Below are 26,243 nucleotides of genomic sequence, written 5' to 3'. Positions count from 1 at the left end.
GAGAGTTCTGGGTATTTCTGGGAAAGGCCTGAGGTGACCTGTCACTGAGAACTCATATGCTGCCAGGGGCAGGTGGCCCCTAGTTGAGATGCCTCTGGGCGCCAGGTCTCTCAACCTCATTCTCTACAGGGCCTCCTGGGCCAGGAGAGGGACATCTGCCACCAGATCAGATTTCTAGACACAGTTACCAGGAGGCCTCCAGGCAGCTGCCAGCAAGCCAGCAGCATGTCTTGGGAGTGTCTGAGATCCTTGGGCAGCTGAGTTGCTTCTGCACCAGGCTCCTGGGTCTATTTTTACCTGGCCTTAAGGGCACACACATGTTACAGAACGCGAAGGACCAAGGGAAAGCTCAGAGGCCACTCAGAGTTTATAGCAAAATAGGAAGAAGCCAGGACCAACAGCGGCAGGCAGCATCCATGGTTTCCTACCCAGTGGCCATTCCTCCGTGCTGGTGGTCGGGTTGTGCTAGGACATTTTAAAGGTGGTAGCAGTCTCTATGTCTGTCTCTTTGCCTTAGGCCTCTTTTTTTTTCCCACTAAGGTTTGTTTTTATTTATGTGTGTATGTGTCTGTGTGTAGATTTGTGGATGAGTGAGCAAAGGTGCCCAAGGAGCCCAGAAGTGTCAAATCTCCTTGAACTAGAATTACAGGAGGGTGTGAGCCTCCTGACTTTGGTGCTGGGAACTGCACTCAGGCTTCCTGAAAAAGACTATTAGCTCTCCATCCTTCTTCTGCACACACGAGAGTAGCTAGAAAGCCCCCAGGATCCAGTTACTGTCCCCTTTAGTTCCGCTGATGGACCCCTCAAGGTGTATGAGGAAGGCTGGGAGTGGTCAGGTTTTGTACCTTGATATGCATTGTCTGGTCTCCTAGGATGACCTACTGTGTGTCCCCTCTGGGGCAGCGAGGGCTTTAATGCTCAGGTCAACTGTTTCCAGAAGAGTTGATGTAACTAGGTGCCTGATATTTGTGTGTGTGTATTCTCCAGAGCCATCCTTCTAGGAGGTTTGTATCTCTCACCTGAGCTACCAAAGCCTCTGTAGGTGAGATGATTGACACACAGCGGACGTTCAGTACATGTCTGCTAGACAGACAGACAAAGGAAGGAGCTGGCACAGGTGTGTTTGTGGTAGGAGGTCTGCATGTATTATTCCTGTTTCATCACCTTCAACTAGGCAGCAATGGGCATGCTGGGTATCAGGGTGGAAGCTCTTTGTAGGAGTTTAGGAAAATTTAGCAGTGTTCTAGAAACTTCTTTTCCTTCTCTTAATTCTTCCTGGATTGATCTAGAAGACTTGGCTAGGAAATGCCGCTAGTCAGGACAGATAACTCATAGCATGCTGAAGCATCCCCGTGGGATGCTGCCAGAGACTAACACCGAGATGGCAAGGATGACAAGCCAGCATTCTAAGATGAGCCCTGTCCGGATGCTGCGGTTCATTATAGTCTCCTGACAGCTTGCGGGATGAGGAGTGTATTTTGTTCATTCTATTAAGTTTAATGAGGAATTTGGATGCGGGGCTCTGCAGGGCTGACTGAGGGTCACAATAAAGAGCATCCCCTCCCTTCTCTCCCACCGCAGAGCCATTGTTCCTAGTATTCTTCTACTGTTTTCCTATAGTATTGAACAGGAAACACGCTGTACACACTGTGTGCTGAACACTGTGCTGTAGACACCTTGTGTTGTCTGTTTTCGTATATCTTGTGGAAGCGGGCATGGCTACTTCTATTTTATAATGAAGGAAACTGAGACAGACAGCAGTTGAATGACCGAAGTCACCTAGCTCTAATGACCGGCACCCTGAGGCTCACATGCCGGAAGCCTGACTCCAGCAGATCCCTTCATTATCGCATGTCCTTGTATATGGACCGTGATCAAAGGAGGAGGGAACTGACCGCAACACCGTGATGGAAACATACCCTTCACGGAGGCAGAAGCAGAGTCTCAGGATGGGGAATTATTCAGTGGGAACGAAAGTCAGGGCAAAGGAAGACCAGCATGGACTGTAATGGGCAGGACTGCTTGGTGTGTGAGCTGGGCTTCACTCTTAAAAAAGAGAGAGAGAGAGAATGGAAGCCCTAGGCAGGCTATCGGAGGAGAAGGGGCTGGTGTAAGGGGCTCATATCAAGTGTGTATCAGATGGGTGTCCCCATGACATGCCACCTCCCCACTCCCTATTGATCTGTGCAACGAGGCATTTCTCCATGCTCAAAAAATAGGTACCCAGTGAAGTAAGGCTGAGCAAGGACCCCGCATCGACGTGGCATCCTGATCCCTATGACCTGTGCACATGCTGTTATGCAGGCTAAGGACTGTAACGTGAGATAGTTATCTGGGCAGACCCTGGGGTGGGCACCAGGATCCTCTACGGGGCAGGAAATAATAGGCTTTGGAGACAGAGGAAGGGGCCATGAGCCATGGAATTTGGGGGCGCTAGGAAAACATCCTACTGTGGAGGCTGCTCAAATGGACACAGCCCTACAGCACAAGTGACCAGAGCTTGTGAACTTAGCTCTCCGAGGCCATTTTGGGACGTCTGACCCATGTAAAGTAATGTGTTGTCAAAAGCTGTTAAGCTTGTGATAGGTGTTAGGTTGGGAGCGTAGGTCCCAGTCCCTGGCATCTATCCCAGCCCCCAGGCCTGGTCTGGACTTCAAATCCCAGCAGGCCAGGTCCTGACCCCTCCCTGGGGGTGGGTCAGGACCACTCCCCAGGGTACTTAAGTGATCCCCCAAAAGAAGAACATGTGGTCTCCCTTTCTTCCTCCCGGAGGTCGCATTCCTGCGGCTTCCTGGTTTTCCCCTTGGGAGCCACCCAAGAGCACAGATCTCCCATTAAACCTGGATATTTCTTAATTTTGGCTTGTTTTGATTTGGCTTGATTGGGAATTTTTGCTTCGTCAGGGAGCTAATATTAAGAAATATTCCTAACATTAGGAGCATCAGAAAGCTAACACAGTGACTTACCAGATCAGAAGGGAAGTCCTGGGGGTTCTTGGCCACCGCTAGCCAGGCTCTTTCGTGGAAGGCTGACTTTTCTGGGAGGTGCCTCCCCTGTTTGCATACATGAAGAAGGAGAGGAAGGAGCTGCAGGCAGGAGGCCTGTAGAACAGTCATAGTCCATTTCTGGCACATTCTCTCCCCCTCTCTTGCCCCTGCATCACAGGTACCTCAGACTCTGAGCAGCCATGGAAGGCTGCGCCATTTCATCTGAGCTCCCAGAGCTGTTGCTGATGGATACAGTTCTTCTGCAAATGTAAACTCGAGTGGCTCACGCTCCGCAACTCACGTATGTTTGTCTTGTAATTGACATGATGTTTAAGCCATTTTTATGAGAGACTGATCATATTTTATGTGTTATTAAATAACTCCAAGGCTCTGTCTCGCAAGTAGCCTGTTTTCCATCTCGTTGCCTTGCTCCTGGCATTGGGCTGTCCAGGTCACACGTGTTCAGCTCGTGTTTCTCAGATGGAAGAGCTAAACTGTGAATGATCTGACCACTTGGGGACTTCTTAGAGGCAGACGCAGATTTTTACAGATTGTAATAATACTTTAAAATGCTTGAAGTTTTTTCCACGTTGTTGTAGGTCAAGAAATCCTCCCATCCACATCTTCTCTTACAGTTTCACTTAGCTCCAGGTTGTTTTTTTTTTTTTTTTTTTTTTAATTTTTTGAGACAGGTTTTCACCATGAAACCAACTGGTCTGGAACCCACAAGCCACCCTGGCATCATGGCTCACATTACAGTTAAAAAGATGTTTGAAAAGACACCAAAGTAACAGGTTGTTTTGGCTTGGCTAAGCCTCTTAAGCAAGGCTTCTCAAACTTCATTGAGTATGAGGAACGTGGCAAGTGGAAGGTTCTGGACCCAAACCTGCAGCTTTTTTACCTCAGGGGTCTGGGAAGAGTAGAAGAGATGACCACCTTTACAAGCTCCCATGAGATGCCCAGGCCACCAAGCTGGCAAACCCCTTGCCCAACATTGTCTTAGAGTCAAGAGAAAAGCCTCAGCTGGGCACACACATGTAATTCTAGTACCTCAGGAAGTTGAGGCAGGAGGATTGCCTTGAGTTCAAGGACAGACTGAGCTATGTAGCAAGACTGTCTGGAAAAAAAGGAGTTTTTTTTGTTTTGTTTTGTTTTGTTTTTGTTTTTTTCAGAAAAAGAAAAGAAAAAAGAAAGCCCCTCCGGGGATGTACCTGTTCAAATATACTTGAGCATAGTATCTAGCCATCATGGTGTTCCAAATGATCTAAGTTGACAGTATTTCCAAACGTCTGCTGAGGTTAGCATAGGGTCTAATCGAGTGCTCTTCTGGGAGACAGTCTTTAAGAACATGGCACATTCTAAGCTGATGAGGTCTGCCTCGGACCTATCTGTGGCTTCCCTACAGCCCTAGTGTGACTTGCCTACAGCCCTAATTGCTTGATCTCTAGGACCTTTCAGTTACTCCATCGATATATTTCAGGGTCCTAATGTATGTCTGTCTGTCTTGTAATTCCCATGACATTTAAGCAAATTTTGCAAGAGACTTATCACATTTTACATGCAAACAATCCCCCAAGATTGTTTGTGTGTGTGTGTGTATGTATGTATGTGTGTGTGAGTGCACGTGCATGTGTGCAGGGTGTGCATGCACAAGCTCGCATGTACCATGATGCATATATGGAGTCAGAGGACAAACTTGCAGAGTATAGTTCTCTCTTTCCACTGCATAGATTCCAGAGATCAAACTCGGGTCAGGGTTTTCAGGCTTTGCAGTAGTCAATATACCTGCAGAGCCATCTCACTGGACCCCGGGTTGTATGACAATAATAAAGCTTTGTAATATAAACAGAATGTTTTCATCTCTTTAGCTCACTGTGTTCCCTACTAGACATGAGCGGTTTTACAAGCAAAACCTGGTAAATGTTCAAGGGAAATCTGAGGGGGATATTCCTCCCGCATCTCTGCCAGTCCTGAGATGTTGAGAGGGGTAGCTGCTAACCTGGTGCTTAGGGAGGCATTTGGTGTATGCCAGGACACTGGCGCGGGGGTGGGGTGGGCTGTGCAGCATGCCTCAGGCCTTTCTGAGCAGAATAAGAAACCCAATGATGATTTATAAGCATTTGGATCATGGTTTGTATAAAAGCCATCTGGGCCCCGTGCTTGGACCCACCTCCCTGCACATGCCCTCATGGGGTTCTTATGTTCCGCCTAGCATCAAAGGACTGGTTTTTGTATGTGTGGTTTTTAACTTTTTTTTAATTTTCTTTTTATATCTCCATGTAGCAGAGCTTAGCGTGGAATGCCTGCTTGCTCTTGAAGGCATCCAGGGCCTGTGTGTACGCACAGGAACTATGAGTCCCTGTGCTCCCTGGAGCAGAGGTGCAGGATGGTAGCCTGCAAGTCTCAAGTGCAGGGTCAACAAGACTTAAAAAAGAAAAAAAAAGAAGCCTAACTGATGTTTTCAGTTAAATGAGAGTGATAAAAATTGATTTACTGCTTTGGTGGGAAGATGATCCATCAGGCAACAGTGAGTTAGCTCTTTATGGGAAAAATTGGCTATAACTGGGCGGCAGCTACTCCCTCTAGGCAGGTGTGACTGGATTTGTAACTATCACCATCTCCATTTATATTCCCCCTGCACTGTTAAGGATCAAACCCAGGGTCTTATACATGTCGGGCCAGTGTTCTACTACTGAGCTACACTCCTGGCTCCTCATCCTCCGGTACCAGCCTCTTCTATACATTTCGACTCCTCAACTATTACATCCTTGCAAGTGTAGTGAACTTAAGAAATCCTGCTCCTGGTCCCGTTGTAGTCTGAAAGATTCTTGTTCCAGAGGCATTTTGATTTGGGAAGGATACTGTGAGTTTATTTTCTATTGCTGTAATAAGATACACTGACCAAGAGCAGCTTAGAGAAGGAGGGGTTTGTTGGTGCCTGGTAGTTCCAGAGCGATGGGGAAGCCATAGCAGCAGCGGCAGGAGGATCACCTGGCAGCCAGAAAACAGAGAGATCACATTTCATCCCACACAGGAAGGAGAGAGAGAGAGAGAGAGAGAGAGAGAGAGAGAGAGAGAGAGAGAGAGATACAGTAAGGCTCCATCTCCTAAAGGCTCCTAACGTCTCCAACTGCACCACCAACTGGTCCCCAACTGGGGACCAAGTATTCAAATGTGTGAGACTATGGGGAACATTTCTCATCCAAACCACCACAAGCGCTTATAAATTTTTTTTCAGGGATTTAAATTGCCTCTGCTTCTGAAGGGTTAAAATTCTGGCAATGAACTTAAGAACCTCTTAGAAGGAAGCTACCCTTCTCCAGGAGGTGTCCTTTTAGGGAACAGGATGGGTTTGGCCTGGATGGATGGAGCTTTCCCAAGTTGCCTTGACACATTGCTGAAGACATAGAGTGGGAAATTGAGCCAAAGAGGTGCTCAGTCCGCCTTGTTTTCTTAGACAGCGTCTCTCTTAAATGTCTAGAACGTACCAAGTAGAGTCTGGACTGGTGTATAAACTCATGACATGACCACTCCATTGTTAACTGGAAAGTTTTTATTGTTGATATGTGAGAAGAGCCAGAGGCATATGGAAAAGTCCAGAGCAAAGAGAGAAAGAAGTAGACTGCACATGGCCAGGTCTATCTGTGAGAAAGGAGAACAGCAGGGGATAGAGACTAGAGAACACACAGTGAGAGAATCAGAAGCAGAGGGGAGGCATAGCAAGAAGAACGGGGTTCTCAGGAGAGTGAAGAGCTGTGGAGAGGGACGCCTTCTGAGGAGTAGAAGATGGGGAGGAGGTAAGAAGGGGTACTTGCAATACTGAGGTGTTTTGGGGGCCAGCGTGAGCTTTGATATTCTAATAGGCACCACGAATAGGCATTGTCCCTTCTGTCAGAAGTAAGGGGAATGACTCCTTTTGGTAGAAGGGAACCCATTTCACAAGTTCCTGAGGAATGATGGCTTTTATCTAACCACCAGAAATTGTCCAGGTTGAGCTCATTTCTGGTATATTTGGACTGCCTTTTGGGCTTGGGGAATTTGAGTTTCCTTTGGACCTTACAGCCCAGGGGTCTACTTTCCTCTGCCTCTTTAATGCTGAGATTTCAAGGGCCTGGCACAGTGTCTAGCTTCTTCTGGTTTCTGGAATTGAACTCAAGTCTTCATGCTTACAAATCAGACCTTTTACCAACTGAGCCATCTCCCTTATCCCTTGATCTGTCTTTATGTATTACGTGTAACTCTTCTTAGGAGAAGACAAGGACTTTGGGGGATTTGGTTCTCATTTTCAGATTCTACTAATCACCCAGCAGTTTATCTTAATCTTTGGAGTGGACATGGGGAGTAGACGGGATGCTGTCTTCTCAGTACTTTGAAAAAGAGGGGACAACACGTGAAATGGTTAATATTCATGTTTTGTTTTTCTAATAAGCATAAATTTTTGAACAGCAAGTGCAAGTTTTATTTGGTTCAACTGGATGCTTGCACAAAGCTATAAATAGTAACAGAGATTAGCATTCTATGACAAGCCAAACACTGTCACTGTTTCCGCACAGGTGTACCAGGGATCATGTAGCCTTGGGAAGCTCAAGGCTGTCCTGCAGTGGAGACCTTCCATGTCCAGTGTATTTTCCTTATTCAGTGACCGCAACATGTCTCTGACATGCTAGGTCTTCCAGTAAGCAGGGTTAAGAACTGTTTCAATTATTAACACTATTTAAATTATTTTTGTTCTCATAGTTTCTGACTGAGTGGCACGTGTCCTTAATCATACGGTAGAATTTAGAAGTGCTGGCCAGACCTAATTTCTTGGTATGGGCATCTTGCTTGTGACTTGCAAAATTCCCAACTCTAAGCTAGTGATTATCAGTGGTATAAAAATCAAATCCAACCCCTCAGCTATACCTGCAAACAGCTTTTGGTATAAAGTGTAGGTGTGCCCTCTCATTGCTTTGTTATTCTGGCTTGTTGTAGCCTGTGGTACAGGATCATAAGCGTGCAAAACTACAAGAAGACTCAGGGACTGGTGAGCTTGTGACTAGCTCTAAGTGTGTAAGTTGACTCATACACTGTTGTGACTGAGTTTACGGAGTGTCTGTTTACTTGGAAGCCTGGTGCATGCCCAGTAGGTTGGCTGTTCCCTGAGGAAAGACAGCATTGTTGCTTGTCACTGTGCTGTCTGCATCTAGGCTAGGGCCTAGAAGAGAGCAGATGGTTAGCTGCTGCGTCTTAAGGACCCCGTTCTTAAGCTGGGTTCTAGTTACTTCCCCGACAAGATTCTTCTGCTAGTGTCCGCTGTCCTGTGCTTCCTCATGTTTGAAGAACTGGAAGTCATGATTTTCCGGTTAAAATTACTGTCTGGGTTTGTTCCTTCTCGCTGAGTAAAGCCAAATGTCTCTGCAAAATACTAATTTTTAAATGTCAATTTGCTCTACTGAATTAGCTTTTCCGTTGCTGTAACAAATTCCTGAGATGATCAGCTTCCAAAGAGAAAAGTTTCACTTGGGCGCGCTGGTTTAGAGCCTTTACTCCGCATCTGATTTACCCTGTTGCTTCTGGGTCTCCAGCAAGGTAGCAGGGCATCATGGTGGGGAAGCGTGCAGCAGAGCTAAGCCCTCCTCCCTTCAAGAGGTTACCATAAAGTAAAAAAGACTTGGAAAGGCGGCGTCCACCTGGCCCCTTTAGCATAGCCCCCTCCCCAGTTTCTAGACCACCCACGAGGCCCTATATTGGATGGCTCCACATACCAATAGCTCAGGCTGGGGTGTGAAGCCTTCAGTTCATTTCAATGACATTTCGGATCCAAACTCTAACAGTCATTCACATTGTATACTATTCCCATCTTTGACTTAATTGGCCCATCTGTTGATCACTGCTCCTGCTGTGCCTTTGATTCTCAGGAATTTGCTTGTCTTAATAGCTGAAAGTTTGTGCCTTTGACAGACAACTCCCAGTTCCTGCATCCTCCAGCCCCTGGTAACCCACAGCCTGTGTGAGACTCGCCAGGATGGCCCCTTAGCCCTCCTCCGTTTTCTGTTTGTATTCTGCTCCTCACTTGGAGTTCTTGACTTTTCAGAGTGCCAGCAGTATTATAGTTAGCTTCAGCTGTCAATTTGACACAAACCTAAAGTCACTTGGAATCTCAACTAAAAGGACTGAACAGACCTTGCTGGCCTGTGGCCCTGTGCCCTGTCTGTGAGGCATTTTGACTGCTAATTGATGGCAGGAGGGCCCCGCCCACTGTGGGTGGTGCTATCTCCTGGCAGGTGGACCTGGGATGCAGTCTAAATGAAGCAGGCAGTCCACTTCAAGTCCTGCCTTGCCTCCCTTCTTGATAGACTGTAACCAAATAAATCCTTTCCTCCCCAAGTTGCTGTTGGTCAGTGTTCAGTCACAGCAACAGAAAGCCAACAAGAACGGGGACGGAACGGGAGCAGGGGAAGGAAGAACTGTGCTCTGACTGAATGCAGCTCAGAGCATGGTGGTGCTGTGTGAGGATCCCCATTACTACTAATAGCTTGTCTCTGCTTACAGTGCCACCGTCTGTAAAAACAGGCAGAGCTCAGCTCTGGGGATCCGCTCTGGGAGTCTCCAGAGTGAAGATTGGTTTTAGCACCTTTGTCAGGCTCAATTTGTTTCAAAGGGAGATTTGGAAAGTTGGAAAACCCTAGGAAAATGAACTAGTCTAGCAAGTGGAGACACAATGGAAAAAGATAGTCACCGGAGGAATTTGAGAGGCTTGGTTTCAGTGTCTCCCCGTCTAGAATTTTCGTATCCATATGGACTTACCCATTTGCTAAAACATCAGAGAGACTCCTATAAAGTTTCCTCTCCTTTTCTTTCCCCCCAAGGAATTCTTGACAGCATCTTGGAAAGTTAAAGTTATAAATATTATAAATGGTATGGTAGATAATGTTGCCAAGTCGCAAGAAAGAGCTGGGCAAGGCAACAGAGCAGGAAGGAAAACAGGCGGACATGCAGCCGGGCGCCACACCCGGCCCATTCCCACTTTCTCAGGCTTTCCAGTTTCGAGCCCACTGTGATAGATAAGCTCTCTCTGGCTCTGAAGCAGCTTCTATACCTGATGACAGTGGCTGGGGCCTGAGAGTAGAGCTTAAGTTGACTTTTTTTTAGGTTAATCAATTAGCTGGGCATGGTGATTTATGCCTATAATCCAACATGCACACACACACACACACACACACACACACTATTAATCCGTTAGAAATAAAAAAGACTCTAAAAAGAAAGAAAACAGCAATAACAACTAAAAAGGGACTAGTGGGGGCTGGAGAGATGGCTCAGCAGCTAAGAGCATTGGCTATTCTTCCAGAGGACCCCAGGTTCAACCCCCAACACCCACATGACAGCTCACAACTGGCTGTAATTTCAGTTCCAGGGCACCTGACACCCTCGTGCAGGTAAAACACCAATGCATGTAAATTAAAAAAAGGGGGGGGGGGAAATGTCACTTGTTTGTGACAGATGATTGTGCATCTTTGATAAACCTGGGCTTTCAGTTTTCATATACGGTGCATTGATTGTCTTGATTACAAGCTATCCATCAGCTCAGACCTGAATGTTTCCTCGAGTCCGGCTACACTCTGCTTACAAGAGCGCTGACTCTCGTCAGCATCTCTGGGATAGAAGACTGGAACTCGTCCCTCCCATCTGGCCATGGCTTTGTGCACATTAACATCCTGAGATGCAGAATGACAAACCCTCCAGGCAGGCAGCAGCCAGCTGATCTGCAAGTCAGGCCCAGATGCTCCCTTGTTTTTCTGTCTAGGAAATGATGGACAACCAAGGTGTGGTGTGAGCCCTCACTTCTGAAGCCTCTTTCTAAAATAAAAGACTCTGTGTGAGCTCTTCTGGGGTTACACTGACATAGGTTGGGGAAACGAAGCGCGGCTGGCAGAGCAGGCGCTTGGCACATCCCCTTACATGTACAAGAAAGACAGCGCCTAGGGGCCCAGTGTTTAGGAGGACATGTTCCCGGAGTATATATAGTTTGTCTTTTTTTTTTTTTTTTGAGTTGATAGTCTTCTTTTTTTATTTAGGTACCTTTATAAACAGGCATAGAAATGTCCCTTGCCTTGCATGTCTTGGGTCCTTGGGAACCCTGAGAAAGAATAAGAAGAAGACAGACATACAAATACACACACACACACACACACACACACACGAAGGCAGAAGTCTGGAGGGCTGTGAGCCTCCTCATAAAGTGTCACCGAACTGTGTATCATGTACAGTGCATGGAGGAGGGGTGAGCAGTCGCAGGCTGCAAACATCCCGAAGACAAAAGCTGCAGTTGCTCTTTGTACACACTAATCAGTCATTTGTAAGCGCTTGGACTTGGGCAGGGAGGCCTTGGCCTTTCTGAGCATGATCCATATGAGGACTGGCTTCCCCAGCATCTCATGAGTCTGCAGCCTGAGTCCTTAGCATGGCCATTCCCATGTCAACAGATGCATATTCACTCAAGACTTGGCTCCCGCAGTGCTTTCTCTGTTCCCTACAGAAATGAGGACAGGTTTTCAGAGGAGCATGGTAACCTTAAGGTAGGAAGCATTCCTTTAACCTGGAATCAGATGTTGAAGGCTACTTCTGTGCCTCCGCATCTGTCTTCTAGTCCATAATCCCTAGAACTTCATGTGGAGGCTACGGCTGGAGCCATACTCAACACTGAATAGCCCATCCCCAGGCTCTGCTGGGAAGAGTGTGGCTGCAGTTGCCTTGGTGATGGAAAGGTCCTGCCTTCCTTCCCCACTTCTGCCTCTTCCTTGGCCTTAACACACTTTCCCCTTCATCCCTTCAGTCAGCGAGTGTGAAGTTCCAACCGTGTACCAACCGTGTAGTGATCCCTCTCAGGGCTGCGTCAGTAAATTACTCTGTGTGTGTGTGTGTGTGTGTGTGTGTGTGTGTGTGTGTGTGTGTGCATGCGTGTGTGTATATGTGAATGCAGGCGTCATGTGCCACAATGCATGTATGGAGAGCACAGCTGTGAGGAACTGGTCTCCTTCCACTGTGGGATCCAGAGCTGAAACTCTGTATGGCAGAGGCACCCTTATCTGCTGAGCCATCTTGGCAGTCAAGTGATGGCTAATTTTGATGGCAAGTAGCACCGTCAGGAAAGAAGAGTACTCTCTCTCTCCTCTGTCTTTCTCCCTCTCTTTCTCTGTCTTTCTTCCTTTCTGTCTCTCCCATGCACACAAGAAACCATTTGAGCTGATACATAAATTTTAGACGTCACACTGCTTTCCGAATAACAGAATTTGCATGTTCAAACCTAGCCTTGCCCAGGGCCTGAGTATCTTGTGATTTTTTTTTTTTTAAATAATAACATGATGTGGCCTGGCTTGACCCTGATGCAGTAGCCCCTTGCCCTCTTCTGAAGTGGAGAGCACCAAGGGGCACAGTGAGAAGCTTGTGTGGACTTGGTATGGCCAAGGCCCCATTCTGCCAAGCTCCAGAAGAGGCAGACATCTTTTTGCTTGCGTTTGGCATTTTCGTGCGCTTTGCGCTCAGCTCTGCTGGTATTCGGAGAACGACGTTGCCATGGCAACTGCTGCAACAGATGGTATTTGATCACTGTCTAAGCTACGGAGGAGACAGGCAGCAGTACTTCCTCTGAGGCTTGCATGTTTGTTAGCAGGAGACCCAGGCAGGTCTTGGTCAGAACTGAAATAGGAGCTTTTTCATTTGTTTCTCACTGCATACCCCAGGCTGTCCTGGAACTTGCTTCATAGACCAGGCTAGCCTTGAACTCACAGATATGTTCTTGCTTCTGCCTCTTTGAGTACTGGTCTACAGGATGGACTTCTGAGTATGGAGACAGGCTAACACACGCAGCCGTGGAAGCTGCCCTGTCAGGTTGGAGGTGATGACAGACGGTGAGAAAGGCCTGCTCAGGGTGGAGGCAGCGGCACATTTGGCTCCAAACAGTGGGATTCTGGGGAAGGCATCCTGGCCTTCACCTGTTCCTTTATCCTGCCCCATTCTTTAGATATTCACCTTCCATGTCTAGGCCACATGATGGCTCCTCTGTTGGGCTTCCAACCCCAGCTGATGCTGCCCACCAGAGCAAGCTCTTGACCCATCTCTACGGCAACAATTACAAAAGCCTCCTCACCCAGCCCCAGCCCCCACAGGCAATCCTGGAATGTCAGACTTCACCCAGATTTGTTTTCTTTCAGCTAATTTTGGAAAGCAGTTTATATTGGCCACACCGTGCTAATGAACAGTTCTGGTCCTATTTACATACTTTTCTTGTTAAGAGTCTCCTCTCCCTCCTTCCTCTGCTCACACTGGGTATCTGGATCACACATGAGCCTCTCTAGAGATGGCACGAGGGCATCTTCGCCCTGTAATGAGCACTGAGATGCTGCTGGGGTGGGGCGGTGGCTTGCAGGCAGCCGCGGAGCTGGGTGCGTCGCCCGTGCTGTATCTGGAGGAAAACCTTAAGGTAACTTGTAATCACGAGAGGACCGGGATCAAAGCGGTAGGCTCTGCTTCTGATCTCATTCCAAATGAAGCCGGCGGTTACAATCCAGGCCTGATCCCTGCCTGCTCCCCAGCCTCACCGTGTTCCTGGGGTGCAGATGAAAAGAGTGAGGGTCCCAGCCCCCTTGTCAGGAGTGATTTCTAGCCCCAGAAGAACGTGATTAGAGAGTGGATTTGTGACTTGAGGAATTTTTTTCTTAACTGCTCTTGTGCAGAGTTCAGGGCATCCAGGACAGTTTCAATGTACTTGTGGGCTTGTGGGTGACCTTTACACCATGGCCCAGTTTTTAATTTTTTTTTTATCAGACGTTTTCTGGGAGTGCAGTTCACCCTTCTGAATGTTGTCCCTTGGGTTTTCTTTGTGCCCTAATGCTTCCTGCTCACCTAAGGGAAGAAGTTTCATATGCTTCCCCAATTCATGTGCTTTGGGGGAAGCCAGGGTGGGCGTGGAATGGTTCTGGACCCCCAAGAGGGAAGGTTGTGTGACTGCAGGTCCCTGAGCCAGACAGGAGGGTTTCCTGGGTGCAGACCCCATCCCTTTCATTGACCTGGGTGATCCTGGTCCAAAGCCTGGCCTTAGTTTCCTTGTCTCACTTTCCCCGTCATGTGGCCCTGACTAAAATCGGTGGCATCCAGAGACTGGAGCCCAGCGATCAACAGGCGCAAGCAAGGCTGACTGGCTGAGGACTCTCGGCCTCAGCACTGTTGGCGTTCTGACTGGGACTGGGTAACCCTGCCCCAGAGAGGGCAGTCCTGTCATTGGCCTCAGCCTACTAACTAGATGGCTGTTGACACCCCACCTGCATTATGGCATCCCCAAAATATCGCCCATACAGCAATGTCTTCTGCTCTACCCTTTCTCCCCACCCAGTGAAGGAATGGGGATGAAACCATGAAATTCTTTGAAAGAATGATAGACCTTCAAAAAACTAAGGAGAGAATGCCTCTTTATAATGGTGGCCTACGTAGACTTCGTCGTTCTTCTCATAGACTTAATGCTATAAGGAATTCCAGCAGATAGCCGATTGACATGTAGTAAGGCTAGCTTTGCCAGAAGAGCCAGCCGTGTGCTGCACATGATGTGTGTGCATGTGCATGTGTGTGCACTGAGTGTTCTGTAGATGTGAGGAGTACCTGTGTTGCCCGATCCTCGGAGACAGAGCTCCGTGGAAGTGCAGTGTTGTAGAGTGAGTGCTTTCCTAAAGTACCCCCCTTCCCATAGTTCCACATTGTTATCCTAGTACCGAAGTATTTAGCCTTATTACATGACCCTTTCTAGCATAAGCATTAACTGTACCACTTTTAATTTTTTGCATTAGCAAAAATTCAGTGGAAAACAGCTTTTGCCTTTCTGTTTCCCCACTCGGATATGATTACCTAAGCGTCTCTCATCAGCCTCATGCAAGAGAAAGATCTTCTACTAAAGAAGTAGTAGTGTAGAAAAAGGCATGGAAGTGTGCGGGTGCACAGTACTTCTATTTGCTTTTTAAGATTTATTTTTATTTTATATGTATGAGTATCGACCTGCATGTATACATGTACACCACATGTGTTCCTGCTGTCGACACAAGCAAGAAGAGGCCGCCAGATCTCTTGGAGCCAGAGTTTCTGACACTTGTGAGCTGCCATGTAGGTGCTGAGAACCGAACTCGGGTTCTCTGGAAGAGCAGCCAGTGCTCCTAACCACTGCTCCATCTCTCCGGTTCTTGTGAGTCTTTTAAGACAGGAGCTCATCTAGTCCAGGTAGGCCTTCAGCCTCCAGTTCTCCTGCCTCTTCCTCCCAGGCACTCGGATTATAGGAGTGTGTCATAATACCCAACAAATTCCATACTTTCGTTGTGTTTCCAAAGGGATTGTGGCTTGAGCAGGAGGAGGCTGTATGTACATGCAGGGACCAGCCACTCCAAAGACTGGGGCAGAAGGCTTGTTTAAGGGGTTCGAGTTTATCCTGGGCCACATAGTGAGAGCCTCTCTTTAAATAAATACGTGTGTGTGTGTGCATATACATATATCTGTATATGTAGCAGTGCTTCTTTGTGGGTCTGCAGCCTCCCATTAAGTGTTTTGCTGTACAGATATCAGAAACAAGTCTTCTCAGGCGGTATTTTCTCTGATGAGTATGATTTTCTCTTACAAGCAGGATTTTGTTATAGGGTAAAGCAGTTTTGGGAAATGTAATTCTTATTGTACTTACAAATGGGAGCAGATTGCTCCCTCACACCATGTGCCAGGGTAAGGCAGTGATTTCTTCCTTTCCCCTCCCCTCCAAGATGGTAAGACGTGGTGGCCTCAGGACTATACAGCAGCAGAGTGCCTGGGAGAGCCTTCAGGGCTGGCTGGATGTCCGGAAGGAGAGGGAACCTGAGTTTTTTTGTTTTGTTTAGTTTTGTTTTAAAGTTCCTGGAGAGAGTGTCTTCAAGCTGGTGTCTGTGTGGGCTCTTCTAAGATGTCACAGTGTCAGTCAGGTGTCCCAGGGCCTATTACGTAGCTAAATAGCGAGAGCCGCCATCACTTTGAGACCACGAAGAAAGAAAGCATGGGATGTGGTGGACATTCTGATATATACCAGGAATCCAAGGCCTTGGGAGGTGGATGAAGCTCTGCCAATGGGTGGAGGAGGAAAGGACTGGAAGAGTGGCCACAAATACAGAGCCGAGCTATCTTTAGATTAGAGATATTGAGAGAAAACACTCCAGCTGGCTGTGGCTGTGGGCCTGCCTATCAAGACATTGCCTGGGAATGGGGAGAAGGGCAATGTATTGGTTGTGAAAGGCAGTCCTTCGTTCGTTTAGAATAAACTCCTCGGCGGAGTAGATATTGGTTTGAGTGCAGACAAACCTTGAAGGTGTCTGGGAAATCTTGTTGCAGGAGTTAGTGCAAATTTTTTTTTTTTTGGGTTTGGTTTTTTTTATGGGAGGGTTTCTTTGTGTTACCTTGACTGTTCTGGAACTTACTGGCCTTGAACTCACAAAGAATCACCTGCCTCTGCTGGGATTAAAGACATGCCTCACAACTGCCAGACTTTTTTTTTTTTTCTGTAGTGCAAATTCTATGAAGTTTAAGAGATAGGTAGATCTGGTCAGAAGGGGTTTCTTTTACTTTTGGTCACCAGAGACAGTCATCGAGCCAGACTATTCTTCTTTAAAACAAAAAGCTATTAGCCCTGACAGCTGAAGTCAAATCAGACCTTTGGGAATGGCTTAATTGCTTTTTGTTCAAGGCCTGTCATCCATGTGCCTTTGGCCTCGGTGTCAACGCTAGCACACAGGGGCTGCCTCCCAGATCCTGACCGGGGGCTCTATCCTTGTCACTGCGAGGACAGAGGTCATGGGTCTCTGTGGTCACCTGCAGCGCCTGTCAGGCTGAGAATTTTGTGGGTAAACACTGATTCCTGCTGAAACTGCCACCCACCACTTGGACACTTGGCCGCCTACATCTTTTCTGACCGGGACTTTTCCCAGCAGCTGGAGGGCGGGTAGGTCTAGGGTGGCTCCATCAGTTCCATCCCCACCTCTGTGTTACTGGCAACTGCTCCTGTTCTGAGGCTCACACTGTGGGGACATTGATCAAGATGAGAGATCTCATTCCACCCTGGTTATTTCTGGCATCTGAAAGCAATCCAAGGCCTCGACTTCTGGCACACCGCGCGGTGGGGATATTAAGTAACCGCTTCCTGTGAGTACAGACACCGCTTTGAGGGTCCTAACCTTCTCCATTTATCTCATTGGCTGTTTTGAGTGCATTCTGCTTGCTGTTGGTTCCTAATGAGCGTGTCTGGAGATAGCCGAATGTGTATTCAATGTGTCCTGTGTTTTTTTTTTCCCCTCTCTTCTAGATTGAAAACATAGATGCCTGCTTGAATTTCCTGGCAGCTAAGGGAATCAACACCCAGGGGCTGTCTGCAGAAGGTGAGTCAGAGCCCACGCCTTTCCATCATTATTAATGCCCACCTGTTACCTAACAAGTACTTACTGCAGTCAAGACCAGGGGTGCTGGTGGGCTGTCCTGGTTGGGTGCCCTTTCAGGCAGAGTTGAGGATGTTCACTTTCTGACAGCTCACAGATCAGTCCAAGAATTCGGCCCGGTGTGCACGCCACGGCTGCATGCCACAGAGGGTGTGGGAGGAGAGGAGCTTGCTGCTCCAGTTGGAGAAATGCCTGCTTGGGCAACACCGTTTCCCACTCCTGTAGAGCAGCAGCAGGTTCTCCACCAGGCGTTATGTGTGGGAAAGAGAACGTGCAAGCACAGGACAAAGTTCAACCAGGGGAGCCGATTAGCCTTTAGTGGTAGCGCCTTGACCTTGCTCTTGAGAACGGGGAGAGCGAGGTTTGTGAACACGCGGCCACATTTTAACCTCCTGATTAGCTTTTAATTAACCTGGATTTGGTGGCTAATTAGCACCAATAGTGTCTGCTAGAGGTTTGTTGTCGGGTGGGGTCATGGTTTGGAGTGGGCTGGCCAGGATTATCTGCCTCCTCAGGCAGCACCTCCACCTGGAGTCACCCTCGGTCTCTGTCTCTCTGTCTTTCCTTCCCTCCCTCCTCCCCTTCCCCCTGTTTGTAAACACAGGCAGCTGCCAGCTCTGAAGCTGCCATAGGCCAGGCATCTTCCCAACCTCATTAGGCTGCATCTGCCTCCGGTTTTCCCCGGAACAGGTAGAGCAGTTGGGGCGTTCCAATTGCTCCTCCTAGCATAGCAGAAGTGTGCGCTGAAAAGATGTAGGGGAGCATTGGCCCTGGGAGTTGGGGTGGGGCTGAGGGGAGCAGTGAGGCCGGAGTCCACAAATGGAGCAGGTAAGTTTGCAAACCCTGTCGGTTCTCCATGGGACTATGTCTTGTCTCTGCCAAGAGGCGAAAGATTGGATCTTCTGGCTGTGTTTCTGAGCCGTTGTCTTCTCCATGTTGGAGGTGGGGGGCCTTCATGGCTTCTGGGCATAGTGTGCCTCTGCATGGACTGTGTCAGAAAGGGGTTGGCATTCTCCTTTTGCTAAGCCTGGCTGTGGGCAGGCATGGCCACCCTGTTCCATGAGTCTCGGGAGTAACTTGGCCAAGCTTAGTCTCCGGACTTACAGAAGGATTCCTAGAGGATTGCCCTGCCTGAGTGTTTGTTGGCCTCATCTCTGTAGACTTTGTGTTCATTGCTGAGACCTACAGGGTTCAGCAGCAGACTGAAATTCAGAGAACAGGATCGTCCCCTGTGCTATTCTTGTGCTGACCAGTAGGTGGCAGAACATGTTCCTCTTAGTGTCTGGGAATGGTGTGGGCTTCTGTCCTCCCAGGAGAGCATCTGCAGGGACTTCTACAGAGTTGTGCTCTACAGTGACATGCTGACCATGCAGTCTCGCCTCCTCCCTTAGACCTGGAGGTGATCCCTGGCCACTTACCGGCTGTCTATTGTCTGTCTTGTCTGTCTGCTTCGTTTTTTTGGGACTCGTGGTTTACTGATGGAGAAACTGGCTGAGAGCTTTTCTGAGTGGGGCTGGAGACATGGCTCAGGGGGTGAAGTTCTGCTTTGTGTGAGCTTGAAGACATGATCTGGAGCTCACAGAACCCATATATAAAACTGGCCATGGCATCCCATCCACGGCTGGAAACGTAGTACTTAGTGTTGAGAAAGATAGAGGATGGTGACAGCGGGATCTCTGGGGTTCTCTGACCAGATAGCTAATCAGTAAGCTTCAGGCCCAGGGATGATGAGAGGCCCAGGTAGCCAGTCGGTAAGCTTCAGGCCCAGTGATGATGGGAGGCTCTGTCTCAAAAAACAAGATGAAGAGAGATGGAAGAAGACACCAGAGGTTGATCTGTGACCTCTACATCTGCGGCTCCTTTACCGTGCATCTGGACACACACGTGTGCACACAGACATACACACCACATACACACAGGTGCATATACACAGAGAGATTGTGAATGACATCTCTGATAGGTGTCTCTTCACCCTGGAAAAGCCAAAGACACAACCCTGTCTCTGAGAAGGCCCCCAGTCTACCCAAGCAGGGCACCGGCCTCTGTTAGCTGCATTGGACACCACTTCTTCAGGCGCAGCTCCTTGTTGTCATAAGCAACTTGCAGACCCAGGTACCCAGGGAATACCCAGGGTGCCTAACCATCGATGAAATACACCTCATTCTTGACTTCTGCTTCTCCACCACATGAGAGGATGGATGGACTTGGCCAGGAAGAACAAAGCCCAGGTATCCTCAGAAAGGCCACCCCCACTCCCTGGGACAGGTTGTCAGATATGACAGGTGGAGTCTGGAAGGAGGACAGGGCAGGGCAGATCTTGAACATCACCCCGGGGCAGGGCAGGCTTAAACTAGCAGACTCTGGCACATCTCCAAGAGCAAAGAGATGGGCCCTAGCCTCAAGGGCACCGAGAGTGCAGGAGGCGTGGGCCGGATACCCACTCAGACCAGCAACATCTCTGTGGACTATCGCTGCAGCCACTGCCCCAGGCACCCGCCGTCTGGGCCTGCAACAAAGGCTCAGTGTGGCTCTCTAAGGGCGGGTTGGGGCAGGCCTGCACTATCGCGGCACGGCAGGACAGGTGCACAGGGCCCGCCCATTCCTGTGCCAGCTGTAATCACTGGGAAAGGGTGGGGATGCATCTGGGGCTTTCCATCTGCCAGCGTGCCACCTCTGAGGAGGAGCCTTGGGCTCTCGATTAGCTTCAAAAGGAAAACAACATTAAAGCTGCCTTATTTTTTAAACATTATGATGCCTTTCTGACATTACAGGTGACGGTAAACAGGGACAGAAGCAAGTGGGAGGCCCAGAACTCAGCAATCACAGGCATTCTGCTAGGTGACTCCTGAAGGAGCGTGTGCTTTTGAAGTGACATCATTGCCAACCTGCGCCTCCTCTTATCTTGGGTGGGGCTGCAGGAAGTCTCTCTGGACCCTAGGGTGCAGGGAACAGGTGGAGTGTGTCTGTTCACCAGCGTCTGCACATCATCGAGTGTGGCACTGAGTGGCAGCTTCTGTCCCCACGGGTCTCCATGGGTTCTGCTTCTGTGCTTTAGTCTCACCTTCCCCACCGAGAGTGCCATTGCTGGGACACAGGGCCTCCAGAATGCGTGGTTGAGGGGTCCAAGGCGGTCATGCAGCCAGCTCCTCTGCCAGAGCAATGCCACAGACCCACAGGGCATACAGGATTTAGATGAGAGTTTCACAGTTGACATCTGTAGTAGCCTTCCCCTTATGCTTTGACTCAGAGGTTCAAGGTCATCTTTGGTTATACTGACATCAAGGCCAGACTGGGCTACAGGAAAACCTTGTCTCAAAAACAAAACGAAACACAGCCAACCTTTGGCTTAGCCATCATACCTGTCATCCGCTTGTAATATCTCTGTGTCTGAGCATATTAGTACAAGCTAGTGGGAACAAAGGGGTCAGGCAGAAACAAGCGAAGGTATGTGTCTTGACAGTAGTGACCGTCACTAGAACTGGAGGGTCTGTGCCATTTGCCCTTCCATTTGAAGGAGGTGGCCCAAGAAAAGAAAGCAAGTACTTACTTGCCCATGGTCTCCCTGGGCCAGGGGCATGACTCTGGGTGTTCCTGTTTTTAACCTGGGTGAGAAATCTAGGTGGACTTGCCTGATCACATGCAGAATGAGACTCCCTTCTTGGGAAATGTCAGCATTCCTGTGGGCTTAGGGGTATTGTTTCTAGGCTTCCTCTGTGGAGCTGGCTCGCCAGACAAATACCATTTGGAAATGTGGGCAGAGCACAAGTCTAGCTATTCGGGTTGCTGTCTGTTGCAGACCACCCATGGGTTGGCCTGTGTGGCTTTTAGAGCTTTCAACTCTGTTGCGTTCTTTGTGAAATGAAAACAAAATCCGACATTTCATCGACTGGGGAGCAGATAAGCAAAATATGGTATGCCCATATAGTGATATACTATGCAGCACTGTAAAGCCCGTGCCTGTTCTAATGTGGTTGGATAAAGCCTTATGCTAAGGGCTGGTGGTGTAGCCCAGTGGTAGAAGGCTGGGCTAGCATGTGTGGGGCCCTAGATTCAACCCCCAGCACTATAAAAAGAAAGCTAAAAAAAACAACAACGGCAAAACATATGCTAAGTAAAAGAAGCCAAATGCAAATGACTACAAATTGTATGATTTACATGAAATGTCTCGAAAAGGTCAGTCTACAGCAGCAACAGATTCATGGCTGTCTAGGAGGTTCAGAACTTACTGCCACTGAACGCAAGCAATTGCATCAATGGAAATGTTCTCATATTAGAGCTGATTAAATTCACTAGCAATCATTGAATCGCATACTTAACTCTATGTATACAAGGTGTGTAATCCCTCGGTTTATTTGAAGAACCAGAAAGAAAGCCACCGTTGAACCCTGTCCACTGTGAGGTGACCTGTGATGATCTTTTTTTGTGTGGCCCTCAGAGAAAGCTGGGCGAGCACACTCCTCTCAGGCTTCCTTTGGGTGGAAAGAGCCACGAGAGGCGGCTGCAGTGACTGCGGGAGGACGGCCTGTGGTTTCTGAGCTCAGAGGTGTGCTACAGCAGGTGTTGGTGTGCTCAGTTTCTCATTCACTCTCTTCACACCTCACCCCTTCCCCAGGGGAACGTGCATGGAGACGTCCTCACTGTGTGAGAGAAGGGATGGGGTCTCTGAGGCTTACGACACAAAGCCTTTGAGTCATGAACTGCAGAGATTCAACCCCCTGGGGTTGGCTTCTGAGTCCATGATCTTTATAATAAAAATGCCAAGAAAGAGTGTGTTTGCTGGAGCAGTACCGTGACCTCCGGCAGCTGGAAACGCTTTAGGGGAAAGGGAAGCACTTAAGAGCAGCAAATGACTTGATGGCCACCGTACGTAGGGAATGGACATGCCCCCTACTGCAGCAGGCAGATTCTGAGCCCTTGGACATGCTGAGGCTTTTGAATTTTATTTATTTTAGTTTTAGTTTTTCTCGTTTACCCTTCTTTGCTTTTCTTGTGTGGGTTTTTTTTTAAAGTGTTAAGGAATGTTGGACACACCAAGAGAATGAAGAATACTCATGCCCACCAGCTACCTTAATAAATAAAACATTATCTGGTCTGTTTTTAAATTCACCCCATGTGATGGGCATGCAAGGAAGCCAAGTCACACAGCGTTAGGAAGCCCAGCCCTTGAGCTAGAAAAAGCCTGGATTCAAGTTCCACCTCCAGGCTTATTGGAGACGTCCCAATGCCTTTCTGAGCTTTAGTTTCCCCTTAAGTAACAGTGGGGGTGACAGTACCCCCGTGCCAGGGTCAGAATGATGGATACTGGGCACTTCAGACTAGCTGGGGATACGCACTAGGCAGTCATAACGCTTGCTGATCACAAACTACACCATCCTGATAACTGGGCATGGCACAAAAATAGATTTTACGTAGTCATCTCCAAGAACAGCTGCTATCTCTCTAATGACTTCATGTTTCAAGAGGAATTTGTCTGCTTGCCGCGAGCTCCTTCATAGGTGCTCATCTGAATGTCGACATGGGGTTGACTCCCGAGTTTCGTTCCTCACTCAGGTCTCTGTCCACCAGATGACCAAAGGTGTGTTGTTTCAGTTGTTGGCTTCAGTTTCTCCGCGACTGAGGTGCTGAGTCACCCTCCCCACCCCAGACTCAAGTCTGTGATGCTCATGTACTTTATAAGGACATCTGGGGACCTTTGGTTTTTCTTGGGCCGGGGAAGAAAGCAGCTGAAGGAATGAAGCTGAGCTACACAGTTAGGTATTGTACCCTCATCTCTGGCACCTTCTCTGCTGTCTGCATTGTACCGGATAGTTCCTAAGTAATGGCTGGGCATCCCAGTTGGACTAGGCGAGCCCTAACTTTCAGCTGTCATTGTGGCATAATTAAGAGCCCCATGTATCAATATCATAGTTTGGCTTAGCAGGTAAAAGATTTGCCATCAAAGTACCTGAGGCCTACATGATGGGAGGTGAGCACTGACTTCCATGGGTCTGCCATGGCCTCCCCTTCCTCCTTGTGCACTCAAAGCAACATGCAGATTAAAAATAAATTACAGTGAAGAGGCATCTCAGTGGCTGAAAGCACTGACGCCTCTTGCAAGGGACCTGGATTCAGTTAACAGTAACTCCAGTTCCAGGGGATGCAACACCCACTTCTGCAGGCAAAAGGCCCAGAGGCTGTGAGTCTTACAACATGAAAACACACATATAAAAATACAATGCACAGACATTGATGCAAGCAAGATACTCGTAGAATAAGCCTTTAATAACTAAGCTTCGGGAAAGTCATCACCAAGAGAGGCATCACCAGTACAGCATGAAGCTGGAGCTGTTTGGCCATTTGAGGGGGATTCTGGGACTGTGGTCTTCCTGCAACACAAAGAGTGGTGGAGAGCGTCATTTTTCACGGTGAATCTTGGTGCAGGTGCCCTCGTTAGCTCTGTGAGGACAGCTCTGTGTGACTGGGCTGGCTTTGGAAGTATTGTTGCCTTTCCTCGGAGGTCGGAGAGATGATGTGACTTGCACAGCTTGAGCGTGGTAGGCTGGAGTCTGCAGGTGCAGGCTTTGTAAAACGTGTGTTTCCCCTGGCAGCCTTCACAGAACCTGCCAGCCTCCAAAGTGTGGCAGGAAGATCAGATTCCAGAAGTGTGTGGTGTTGGTTCCTTCGCAGCCTGGAGAAAGGGATGCTTCAGCAAAACAAAGGCTTTGTCCCAGTCTAACTTGGGGAGGGGTTACCCCACAGGCACAAAGCCCTGGATGACTGCCCTACCTTCTTTGCAGGGAACAGGGCTTCTCCTGAAGGCATACATTACTTCCCTTCGCACATTCTTCTCTGCACTGGACCTCAGAGGAAGACCTGTGCCTTCCTGGGCAGGTTTCCTCAGCCTGGGCTCAGCCAGAGGCCTGCACTTCCCATGAAGGCATGGCTGCTGCCTCCCACCTCTCTCACACAAAGTCCCCAAAACCTCCCTGGCCTTGCTTTGGGCTAGCTCTCTCACTCAGCAGCTAGCAGGAGGTCATGGGGAATATCACCTCTCTGCGTTTCCTTCTCTTGATATCTCTCTTCCTCGGGGGCCCTACCACACTCCCTTGGGGTCAGTGTAGCCTCTGGCCATTGGCAGCTGGTGTTAAAAATGCGACATAAAAGTATGGATGCTTCTGTATGGAATAAATATTTTATTCCTTGCCACAGTTCTTTATGCATGCCTTTAGGCAAATGAATTTTAATATCTGAAAAGTTCTGTCTGGAGTTTAAAGTACTCACTCTGTTCAAATTTATATTAATATAGAAAGTAGTTCACATGAATCCACCTAGGAACTGGTTCTTATGCTCTTGACCCATACTCAACCTGAATTAGAGTTACAGATTCAAAGGACAAGAGTTGAGCTGTGAATTTAAAAGGAAGATGACTGGGCAAAGGAGAGAGGATTTGGCGTCAGTGATGGCCACTTGGCATGCTCTGTATGGCTGGAGGCTCAGAATGTGAACTTGGCACATCAAGCTAGATCATAGTGTCTCTGCTAGCGCCAGAGAGCCGTCCGGATCCAGAGCCTTGCCCAGATCACAGGCTCAGTCTTGAGGAGGACGCTCATTCCTTCACTGATACTCTTACTGAGAAGTTCCTCCTGGCCCTTGCCAGCCAGCCAGTTCTAACTTGCCTGGTATATCTACTGCAACCCCATGGGAGACTTAAACTAATTTCTTTGTGGTTTAGGAGTGTTCTTAGTGGACCTCCAGGAGCTGAACTCAGGTGGGGCTGAAGAAGCCCATTGAATGCAGGAAGAAACTTTATTTTCCTTCAACTGTCTGTGCAAAGGCAGTCTCCCCCAGCTGTTCTAAAACTACAATACATAGTAAACAAGGAACTTAAGTTTTATTTATGAAAACAACAAGCAGATTGATTGGGCTAAGTCATTTCCAGTTCAGACAGGGAGGGCATATTGCCTACAAAATTAGGTTTTCCTAAAAACATTTAAAATTTCATGGTAGTGTCAACCATGTGGTCAATTTGACAAGGTTTGCTCTTTCCTACTTTTGTGCCTCTGGTGACAAAACTCTCTCTATTGTCTTGCAGAGATCAGGAATGGGAACCTCAAGGCCATTCTAGGCCTCTTCTTCAGCCTCTCCCGATACAAGCAGCAGCAGCAGCAACAGCCCCAGAAACAGCCCCTGTCATCATCCCCTCTGCCACCTGCCGGGTCTCAGGTGGCCGGAGCGCCATCCCAGTGCCAGGCTGGCATTCCTCAGCAACAGGGGCTGGCCATTCCCCAAGCCTCGTGCCAGCCTCTCCAGCCAGCTTCACATCCGCAGGCAAAAACACAAGCGGAAATGCAGTCCAGGTGGGCTCTGTGTGGGGATGGATGGCACTGCTGATCTTCAGGTGTCCTTCACCCTGGCTGGGTAGGGTAGCCTGTGCGGTCAGTAGTTTTCATTTGTGAGAACTAGCATGGCCTTCAGATAGATACAATAAGGCTTCCCTATGCTAGGTGGAGATGTGTGCTCTTACAGGTCAGAATGGCCAGCAGCCAGTGTTATTACCTACCCTTATCAAAACTGGCCTGCAATACATTTACGCACACACGCGGCACACACACACACACACACACACACACACACACACATGCTTATTCCTATGGCTTAAGTCATTGCAAACATGGATACAAGCCAAGTGTTCAGAGTCAGGTGAAAGGTCATTAAAGGTCATTTCACTTAGTGGACGCAAAAGTTCTATAATAACACATGACCCTCCTTTGCCACAGAAGAAGTAGAGGCAATGCCTAATAAAAAGTGGCAG

At 48.4% G+C, this 26,243-nt stretch overlaps 1 protein-coding gene across 12 annotated transcripts in view; it reads left to right on the top strand.

Annotated features, from left to right (window-relative positions):
* Nav2 (neuron navigator 2) overlaps window positions 1–26,243 on the top strand; it is a 625,897-nt gene that overhangs the window by 403,951 nt on the left and 195,703 nt on the right. For all 12 annotated transcript variants that reach the window (XM_050122142.1, XM_050122136.1, XM_050122147.1 and 9 more), the window contains 2 exons: window positions 17,323–17,395; window positions 25,524–25,788. In XM_050122142.1, the coding sequence (XP_049978099.1) occupies window positions 17,323–17,395; window positions 25,524–25,788 (338 nt within the window). The remainder of the gene's footprint in view (window positions 1–17,322; window positions 17,396–25,523; window positions 25,789–26,243) is intronic.

This window comes from Alexandromys fortis, unplaced genomic scaffold (assembly GCF_014885135.2).
Source record: "Alexandromys fortis isolate MF-2015 unplaced genomic scaffold, M_Fortis_MF-2015_v1.1 scaffold_170, whole genome shotgun sequence".
In the NCBI taxonomy this organism is placed as follows: domain Eukaryota; kingdom Metazoa; phylum Chordata; class Mammalia; order Rodentia; family Cricetidae; genus Alexandromys; species Alexandromys fortis.
Note: the sequence above shows the minus strand (reverse complement) of the source record. Positions and strands in the feature narration are given on the sequence as shown.